The 10,684-nt window shown below is 42.1% G+C and overlaps 2 protein-coding genes across 8 annotated transcripts in view; both read left to right on the top strand.

The window, feature by feature from the left end:
• The first annotated feature begins 556 nt into the window (after nt 1-556).
• cenatac (centrosomal AT-AC splicing factor) lies at nt 557-7,440 on the top strand. The gene is made up of 11 exons (XM_069138941.1): nt 557-833; nt 1,508-1,674; nt 2,300-2,398; nt 2,475-2,541; nt 3,576-3,638; nt 3,984-4,051; nt 4,151-4,265; nt 4,386-4,416; nt 4,926-5,027; nt 5,381-5,513; nt 5,813-7,440. The coding sequence occupies exons 1-11, from the start codon at nt 717-719 to the stop codon at nt 5,931-5,933; spliced, it is 1,083 nt and encodes a 360-aa protein (XP_068995042.1). The 5' UTR covers nt 557-716; the 3' UTR covers nt 5,934-7,440.
• Nucleotides 7,441-7,700: 260 nt separating this feature from the next.
• atosb (atos homolog b) overlaps nt 7,701-10,684 on the top strand; it is a 31,921-nt gene continuing 28,937 nt past the window's right edge. For all 7 annotated transcript variants that reach the window (XM_069138289.1, XM_069138291.1, XM_069138292.1 and 4 more), the window contains exon 1: nt 7,701-8,101. The gene's annotated coding sequence lies outside the window, so the exon portion shown is untranslated. The remainder of the gene's footprint in view (nt 8,102-10,684) is intronic.

The following is a 10,684-nucleotide window of genomic DNA, read 5'->3' as shown; positions in this document are numbered from 1 at the left end:
GATGTTTTTTTTATGATTGTTTCACAATGTAATTTCTTATTTATTGTGTAGCCTAGATGTTGTGGGGTTGTTTTGGTGCTAATTATGAGTGTTTGATGTCCTCAGGTCTCTATTGGAAAAGAGCTCTTCACCTCAAAGAGACTTCCTGATCGAAATAAAGTTTTAATAATGTACCTCATAATTATTAAGGTATTTGTTTTGCATTTATTTGATGTACCATCCACTGCGAGATGGAAAACACTGCAACTGTTGTTTCCATCCCACCCGAGGCCTGTGTCCGTTATATGTCTATTTATATCGGTCTGTTGTTGTTGTTGTTGTTTTTCACCCTGAGAAAGAAGCTACAACCGGAGTCAAATCTGTTGCACTTGTAAACATACCTGGCCAATAAAGCTGATTCTGATTCTGTTCTCAAAACAGTCACAACCTTGGCTGTCCTCCAGATCGGTGGGTGGCGCTAATGTACCCAAAGGCTTTTTTTTTTGCCAACCGCTAATAAAGCAGAAGAAGAAGACCGTCCGTTTCCAGGGGACAACATTTCGAGACGGAATTGCTTCCTGTTGCAGATTACTCGTGCTGAATGGTGTTCACTGATGTTTGTCGGTGTTTTTCCACATTAGGCGGATTAGGAAAAAAGGATGAATCGTTAAAGTACTCGGTTTAAATTCAAGTGTTGCTTCGTTAGATGTTCAGGGTGTTTGTTCCACATCGTCTAAATGGGTGCACATTACTGCGCCATATGTAGGCAAACAACATTCAGCGGGAAGGGACATATCTTTGGAAAAAGTCATCAAAGCAGACTCAGAGTGGTTCTTCTCAAATTCCTGGAAAAGGTAGGTCGGTCAATGTCTACTGATTCTTACTGATGTGTAACATTTGCAATATTTTGCTCACGTTTTTTTTCCCACCTGGCTAAACTTCACGTCCTCGCCCTGATGCTGACATTAGCTGCAAACCCGTCGTCAAAATCCAAATAATCACGTTGATTCTCCGTTTTAGACACACTGACATTATTATATTTCATAGTTTTCGGCTATACTGTTTGTCAGAAGCCCAGAGAAACATGGAGACATGTCGATATTAATTAAATGTCTGTTAAACGGCCACCAGGGGGCGCATCAAGGACACGAAGTAAACAAACAGTTCAATTGAAAGTGGCAGAATGTAGTAAACAACAGGAGGTTGTAGATGCTACAAATAAACTGTGTTTGATGGATTGATTGATATTATTATTGTAAATGTATGTAAATACCCTGCGCACACATCTCTTCATCACTTTTCCTTTTTTTTCTGACCCCTTTTGTGTTGCTGGAACATATAATAATAATAATAATAATAATAATAATAATAATAATAATAATAATAAACAGACAGTATAAATGTGTTTAAGTATATATTTTAATACAATTCAACAACACCACAAAAGCATTCATGAAGATCAAATTTGTTAGACTGCCTTAGTTTAATGAGAGTCTGACTTTTATGTTTTTCTGTGTTTGTCTCCCAGGTGAAGGAAGCTCGCCGAACACTTAAAAAACCTCAAGTGGAAAAGTTTGATTGCACTCAGCACAAGCAGACGTTCTGGTGCTACTGCTGTGGGCTTGAAATAGAAAGAAACGTGACCGACGGCAACATGACTGTGCTGTACGGAGGCTTGTTAGAACACATGGCCACGTAAGTCTTATTTGATTCATTTTGTTCTTAGCTCACTTTCTTTGTCTGGAAGCACTTTGATATGATTTGATACCCTCTCCCTGCTTGGTATGGATCAGTTAGCTTCATTTTCAGATACTCAGTCAGTTGCTGAGAGGAGCCCATGGTTTTCCATTGTAACTGCAAAGTTTGAGGAGGTTTAAATCTCTCGAAATGTAATCAGCTGATTATTCCTGGTGATAATTCTTAACTTGCCTCCTTAGCTGGTCAGTTGAGTCGAGTCACATTTATTTAAATATCACATTTATGAACAGCAAGACTTGAACAAAGTGCTGCACGACATCAGATGGAATTATGGTAGTGGTTCATGATGGCCAAAAGTTTAGGCAGCACTCAGAAAAAGTAACAGTGCATGAACATTTGAACAAAGGCTCATGTTTAATGTCTGTGACTTTAACAAAATGTGTCATTTCCTCGGGGGTGTCCAAGATCTTGCAAATAACTACAATTTAGATGCAGCTCATGTTGCGCAAACTAAGAATCATACATTAGTGGGGATGAGAGTTTTCTAATATTCTTTCCTTTGTCCACATGAACTTCTATTAGAAATTACTCTGGTTGACATTTCAAATGTGTTTGATTTCAGCCCAGAACACAAAAAGAATACACACAAGTTCTGGTGGGACAACAAGGCCGACCCAAAGTTTAGAGACAAGGTCATCATCACGGAGGAGGAGGCTGAAAGGTAGGCGGAGTGAGCCAAAAGTCTGTGTGGAAAATGAACCAGTTCTCTGCATTGATCGTTTCTTGTTTTTGTTCAGGTTTAAAGCGGAGGTGGAAAAAGGGTTGGAATCATTTGTGGAGAAGGAGGATGAATACATTAAACAGGTGATGATTTTAAAATGACCTCCGCATTAAGCTGGATGACAGCTATGTAAGAGTCTACAGCCATGCAAGAGACTGTTCTTAAACACAGCTGTGGGTTAAAATCAGCACACCCCATCTTAGTTTAGCATGCTAACATTTGCCACTTCGCACCGACGTTCTGCTGGTCTTGGTAGTTTTGGCGACAAAAGGGGCAATCAAAAAGTCCGGAGGCTGCTCCTGATGCGCATGAATTGAGTGCAGCACCGTGACACCCGCGGAGCAGGAGGACGCAATAACCTTTGTTAGGAAGTATTCCGTGTTGTGACGCTTGATCAACATCACCACCTGAGCTACTCATGTTTTGGGGAACAGGAGTGCAACCAAGGGGGTTTTCTTCACCAGTACCATGGTTGGGAATTTGTCCCCCGGGGGTCAGATTGTCAACACCGAGTTCCACTGGGAAGTTCTGAGGGGAAACATTCAGCGTAAAGTGCCTGACGTGTGGTGTGATGACGCAATGACAACGTGCGCTCACACCGCATTGAAAATGGACGAGCCTCTCGCCACAACGCAATCGTAGCTCCTCAACACCCCTAATCACTGCATTTTTCTTTCTGCCAACTTCTTTCGGTTCCTAAAAAATTTGATGTGCGCTCTCGGCTCAAGTTTCAGGTTCATGCCGAAATCGCAAAAGTGCACGTACCAGTGGTCACAAAAACCCGTGTAACTCAGGTGCTGATGCTGATCAAGCCAAGTAACTCTGTATATTTACTCACGGAGGTTATAACTTCTCCCTGCACATCATGATGCTTTGCTCCATTCACAGGAGCAGTCTTTGAACTTTTTCATCCACCCTTGTATTTACTAATCTTAACGCCAACCCATCCGGTAGTAGAGATATTTCAGTCAGGACCAAACCAGTGTAGAGACAGATGTTTCCACCCGTAGAGCCACGGTCACGGAGCAATTCTAAAATCAACTCCAAGAAATGTTTTTTTTTAACCAGATTTAAAATCTGCTGATCTGTCTTTTTATGTTTCTTCTCACGGCTGCAGGAAGCTGATTTCATTCGGGCCCAGGAGAAGAATCGTCAAGAGGTCCTCCAGTCTCTCTTAGAGGTTTGTTTTCCAAGGATGCAGTGGCAGTATCCATCACTGTGGCCTTCACTGTTGTTTTTCACATAAGATGGGAAATCCCATAATTCTCCAGCAAAATGATTGTAAATACCAAAGCAGGTAAATGGCAACCATTCAGAGAGTTTGTGTTGTGGCAGATGAAGCATTGGATCTGGTTTTTAGGGTGAAATTGGAGGACATCAATAAAGGCAATAAGAGAGAAGTTTGCGGTAACATTTTTGGCAAAGTAGTGTGACAGGATTGTGAAGCTAAAAGCTAAGATGAACCATGATTAGATGTCAGACTTCCACTGTGAACCACTGTTGGCTTTTCCTGAATCAATATCAGCGGGATGCAGAGCCGGACTCGTTCAATGGACCCAACGGCACCGACACATCTGCGGAGGATTCTGTCAGGTAACACCGTGTCCGCCTGCAGAGTTTTATCCCTTTTCGTCAAGAGCACTTGAAATGACTTGTGTTTGTTTGGGGCTCGTCTTGTTGTCGGGGGAACAGCTCTCACTTTACGTGTCAGGGATCAGACCAGCGGGTGGGGAGCAGCTTTGTCGACTCAATGGTTGAAGCACCGCGGGCTGCAGCAGGACAAGGCCTAACTTTCATAGGTTATCAGGTAAAAAGCATTTATTCATTTAGAAAGTGTTCAACTTTAATAGGTAATGGGTTCTTTTTTATGTTTTCTTTTTATACAGCCTCAATCACCTGACTTGATCACTTGTTTTTTCTGTCGCAGGATTCATCGAACGGTGGAAACGTTCATACAGGTACAGTGATGTATGACTTTATGTATTATTCTTCACAGAACGTCACATTATACAACACAACGTCTTGAAAAGTAACTGTTCAGTTGCATGTACTGTACTGCGCAAGAGTTTTAGACACTCGATGCAAAGTGAGGATGGGTCGTCCTCTTGGAGAATTCCTGCAGTCCTTCAGGGGATTCAGTTTGTCTCCTCTCTCGACATGTGATCCCAGCCTGACTTCATGGAGTTCACATCAGGGCTCAGTGAGGGTCATACCATCTATTTCAGGACTCTTTGTTGTTATTGACACTGAAGATATATTCGTTATGACTGGTTGTGTTTGGTGTCGTCGCCTCATGCTGAAGGAGGAATTGGGGACCAGTCAAACGCCTCTTTAATGTTACTGGGTGATGAATACGAATCAGTGTTTCTCATGCTCTAAAGTTCATGCAGAAACCTGGTTTCTCTATAATTTATGAGCTCAGTTCACCTCATGATTAAGAGTAAGCATTGTAGCCTTTGTGTTGTAGGTGCCGTCCCTCCTTGGCTCCAGGACGATCCTCTGGAGGGGACCTCCGGAGGTGCTGCACAGCCAGCGATTGGCCCATCACTCCAAGAGTTCCTCAAACAGAGTACGAAGACCACATTTTATAGATTATTTTATTCAAAATGAGACAAAAATATTTCCATGGGACCTGAGATATTCTGTTTTATTGGTTGCCATGACATCACTTGTGGTAATCAGGGACATCTTGTCATACACTGTTTTTATGCCTTCATATGCATGATGACTTTTTCCTTAACTTCCATTTGTTGCATCAGTCTCACGTGAAGCAAAAAAAATGCTGTACTTTTAAAATCTGAGTATCAACATGTGTATCTCTGACCTTAATCTAAGTGACTCTGAAGTAGACTTATGGAAAAACAGTCAAAACCTCACAACTATTGGAGGATAATTCAGAGGGCCTCTTCTGTGTTTTGCCAGAGGAACAAGAGAAGCTGCGGAAGCTTCCTCCGAACAGAGTGGGGGCCAACTTTGACCATAGCTCACATACAGACGCCAACTGGCTTCCCTCTTTCGGTCGAGTTTGGAACAGTGGCCGACGCTGGCAGTCCAGGTGAGTTCACAAAACTCCTCACTACACCTGAGATTAATATAGAATGACTGTAAAGCAAGACTCTAAAAACTCTGTCCCATGCATTGTGTATACACTTGAACTTGATGGGCGCAATAGCCTCACTTTTCAGACCTGAAAGCTACATCCACTTTTATAGACAGTCTATGCTTTTAAACCCTCACTGTCTCTGACTGAGTAAGTGTGTGACCACATGACAAAGTTGCAATGTTCCTGAGTTGTTTTGCTGTTTTTAGTTTAATCTTACTTTTCTTGACTATTACTTTTTTATTTTTCAACAGGCACCAATTCAGACAAGAGGAAGGGCAGAAGAACCGCCAGAAGAGGAAGAGGGAACACGGCACAGAAGGCTCCAAGAAAACAAAAATCACAGAACAACTGACAAACTCTGACAACACTTAAAACTTGTTTTGCTGTGTGAAAATCTGGAGCAAAGTTATCTTTATAGTTTGCAAGTTGTAAACGAGGTTATATACAATGTTTCTGTGGCGCTGCACTGGGTTGAAAAGCTCAGGCTGATGAGACGTGTGTGTGTGTGTGTGTGTGTGTGTGTGTGTGTGTGTGTGTGTGTGTGTGTGTATATCAAAGTTATGAATGCAGTAAAGGTATGAACTTGGTATGATAAGCAGTGAATATGGGATATTTTATGTTTTAGAGCTACCTTTGATAATTTCATTTTCTATGAAACAACACGCACGTATCACACTTTGCTCAGTATTATTTCATAAACAATTATGAATATGAGCACACATAATAAGAGCAGCAGTCTTTCAGTGGTTCTGCAACAATAAACACAAGTTTTTCTCTGTAGTGAACCTGTAGACAAAATGATGAGCTTTCATTTCCCTTTTCAAATGAATGACTGGAAATGGCTCAAAGACTTCATATGCAAATGTCACTTTTAGGTAAATAATGGCCTTTAGATAAGCAATTGGCAAAGACCGTTATGAATGTTCAAAATAGTGTTGTATGTAAAATCGACATTTTAGATTCTGTGTCCTTTAAAACTAGAAAGTTCAACCTGTAAGATGGTAGTTAGTTTCTAACAGTGATCCTTTCAGTCGTGTGATGACAGACACTCTTTGGGGACATGTATGGTCTCCAGAAGCCAAATTAACGATAGTAAGGTAATACAAATATTCTGATAAAGGGATATCTCAAACAAATGAACACTGTTGGGGGACATAACCGATAAAAGTGTCATAAGTGTTGTTTCCTTATGCAACAATTGTGGGCAATAAATGATGAAAACTTGATTTACCACTTGGAAAAGGGCAAGGGGGCCTGGAACTCCTAAAAACCCAACTTTCATCAGTATATGTGCTCATATAGCACTGCTCTCATAAAGTTATCCTAGTGAGACATTATTTTGACAAAGCAAACTTTTGTGGTCCTTATAAAGATAAGAAATTACGTAGGAGTTTTTTTTTTTTTTCAGATTTTGTCATGGCTATGTGTGTTAAACAAGCAGTGGATGTATTGCCGAGGGGAATATCAGCACAGAGATGGGTGAATTGTCAGGAGTAGTTAAATGCAATAGCCTATATTCCACTGCCTGAGCTGACGGGCCTTGCCTTGATCTTTTCAGGCCTGTTCCTGTCCTCAGCAGAGTATAAATGAGGCCCCAGTGTGCTCTGGGTAAATGGGCGTGGAGCTCAGTGCAGCTGCAAGGCAGTATGGGGATACGACGTGTAGCGGATCTATTCTTAGCTCTGTGACAACATGGCCATGGCTGATTCAGTAGAAAAACGGAAGGAAAGATGGACGATACGTGTGTAAACCGTTGCGTGAAACGTTAATTAAGTTGCCACCTATTGATGCCACTGCTGTGTAGCTGCGTGTAGTTTTACTCTCTTTTCAGATCATGTTTTTATAGTTTTCTGTTAAATATTAAAGGATATTAAGTGACTGTCAGAGCCTCAGCACAAAAGCGATTCTTGGCACTAAACACCGGGAGGGGACAAAAAAGCACGTGTACTGGGCGGATCTTGAGTTAAGCCACAGGCCAATCACGGAGCGGTAGTTCTGAATAAATTTGCACATTTTTAAAGTGACCGTAATCTCTAAACGCTGATTGGCTAAGCGGAAATGAAGCGCCCAATTGCTTAAATGACAGGCGCTCAGCTGGTCGTGAAGCCCCGCCTTCTATATATGTACGAGCAAACCCCGGAAACGTTGTCGCTTAAAGGGACAGAGGAGAAATTTCAGGCAAAAGGTTGAAACAACGAAAACAGCTGCGAGCATATTAAAAAAAAAAAAAAAAAAAAAAAAAAAAAAAAAACGGCAGGCAGAGAGAGGAAGGCACGTAGCTTAGTCAGACGACAAGCGAGCGAGGTGGCAAGACTGAGAGAGTTGGAGGACGAGCCTGAAAGTGTCTATTAGATGTACAACTAACGACTTTCAGCCTCGAAGTCGAGTCTAGCGTTTGGTACCTGGAAACCGAGCACGCAGCAATCAACACGGCTGGGAGATAACAAAAAGGCCAAACTACCAGACGACAGGGACGCGTCAGTTCAGGCTGCCTGGCTGTCTTTCATCTCCCGAGGTCCACCTTTTGGTGTATGCGAGAGGTGAGTAGACAACATCTAGATCTTCACATTTGGCTCGCTGCCTGTCTTTTTCTGCATCGTGTGGACGTTAAAGATAGAGATTAGGACAAAGGCTTGGGATTATTTAACTGGTGATTTCGGGTAGATTGCAGTTGAATGTTGGCACTGTGAACATGCAGGTGATTACAGTCATTATAATTGTAGATCCGGGCAAAGAATGAGTGGAATCCAACCTGAGCCAGCTGATGACCTGACAGTAGCTTGCAGGGTGTAGGGGGCGTTCCCCTGCTTTGTCTACCTTCATCACACTTTTCTTTATGTGTGTGCATGCAGTCTGCGGCGCTTCAGTGATAGAAATCCCAATGTATTGATAACATATTGATCACCATCTTGGGTGTGTGTGTGTGTCATCAAAATGCACATATAATATTATGAAATATTGCATTTAACTGCACACTCGTGCCCTCCTGGGATATATGTATATATATACATATATATATATATATGTATATATATATATGTGCTGTGCAAAGAAGGAGGGATCAACCTGCAGTGGCACATATCTACGAGATTATGCCTGTAGCTCAGCGGGTGGAGTGATGAAGAGCACAGTGACGCGTACAGGAGAGAGAGTAGCACTGAGTGCAGTGCGTGTATTGTTCCCTTGCGCTGCATCATGCAGTGAAGGCAGCATTGATGTTGGCACTGAACCCATGTGATGGTCTGTTATTACAGTGCTCATCTGCAATGCACTGCCTCCCATTGTCCTGCATTGGCACATGCATCAGGCACACCTGTACACAGTCTCACACTGCATCACCCATACAACACACGTACATATGGGAATCCAGCAGCTGTCTCGCATGCATGTAAATAGAATATTTTTGTACACACACACACACTTCATACATTCCAGCAGTAAATCCATCTGCAACTCTGTCTCTTTCCCTTGCTTGTCCATGCGTACTCTGACAGCCACCCCCCACCTCTCTGTCTGGGAGAAAGCAGTGGGCTTTGTCCTCAGCTGAGTGTGACGTCATGCAGATCTTTGCTGTAACCAACCCTTGAAGGAGAGGTGCATGCTGCTCAGCAGGCCCTGGCTCTGGGTTTGTCCCATGCACAAACACCCTTTCACATAAGTTCCCAAATGCTAAGACGCACAGATGAGTAGAAATTACATCAGTCTGTTCAATTCAATTCAATTCAATTCAATTCAATTCAATTCAATTCAACTCAACTTTATTTCTCTTGCGCCAAATCACAACATAGTTTATTTCATGGCACTTAACACATTAAAGTCCTTACAGCAAGACTTTACAATATTATACAGAGAAACCCAACAATTCAACAATTCCCACATAAGCTAGGAGGGACAAAAAAAACCCTCCTCTTTAAGGGAGAAAAACCTCCAACAGAGGGAAGAAAAAACTCCCTCTTAACAGGAAGAAACCTCCGACAGAACCAGGCTCAGAGGTGGGCGGCCATCTGCCTCGACTGGTTGAGGTGAGAGGAGAGCAGAGAGAGAAAAGGACAGCATAGAGATACAAGAGAAGAACTGTTGGTGGAGACGACAAGTGCAGAGCAGAGACATGCAGCTCCATGGTGGGACATCTGCAAAAGAAAGAACAGAAACTACTTGAGCGAAGGAACTGAATGGAGACAACAGACAATAAGAAAAAGCTATGGGAGAGAAAAAGATGGTGAGGTATGAGTCAGTTAAAGAGTAGGAGGAAAGAAAAGAAGCTCAGCATGTAACGAGGTCCCTCAGCAGCCTCGGTCTATAACAGCATAACTAAGGGTTGGTTCAGGTCTACCTGAGCCAGCCCTAACTATAGGCTTTATCAAAAAGGAACATTTTGAGTCTAATCTTAAAACTAGAGAGGGTTTCTGCCCCTCAAACACAAACTGGGAGCTGGTTGGTTCAACAGCAGAGGAGCCTGAAAACTGAAGCTCTGCCTCCCATTCTACTTCTGTAAACTCTGGGAACCACAATAATACCAGCGTACTGAGAGCGAAGTGCTCTGCTGGGATTATATGGTTCTATAAGATCTCTAAGATATGACTGAGCCTGGTCATGTAGAGCTTTGTAAGTCATCAAGAGAATTTTAAATTTTATTTTTGATTTCACAGGAAGCCAGTGAAGAGAAGCTAAAACTGGAGAAATATGATCTCTCTTGCTAAATCCCGTCAGTACTCTTGCTGCAGCATTTTGGATCAGCTGCAGGGTTTTCAATGAGTAATTCGGACATCCTAACAGCAAGGAATTACAATAATCTAGCCTAGAAGTAACAAACGCAAGAATGAGTTTTTCTGCGTCACGCTGAGGAAGGATTTTCCTAATTTTATTAATATTACTTAGATGAAAGAAGGCAGTTCTGGAGATTTGCTTTATATGGTGGCTAAAGGACAAATCCTCATCAAATATGACTCCAAGGTTCCTCACAGTTTTGCTGGAGGCCAAGGCGACATCATCTAGAGTAACTAAGTGATTACAGAAAGAGTTTCTGAGATGTTTAGGACCAAATACAATAACTTCCGTTTTGTCTGAATTTAGAAGCAGGAAGTTTTTGGTCATCCAGGCCTTCATGTCTTTTAGACAGGCTT

Source organism: Embiotoca jacksoni, unplaced genomic scaffold, assembly GCF_022577435.1.
Source record: "Embiotoca jacksoni isolate LCO1_2020_lvr unplaced genomic scaffold, fEmbJac1.0.p SCAF_8, whole genome shotgun sequence".
NCBI classification, from domain to species: Eukaryota; Metazoa; Chordata; class Actinopteri; family Embiotocidae; genus Embiotoca; species Embiotoca jacksoni.
This window is presented reverse-complemented; position numbering and strand designations above follow the sequence as displayed.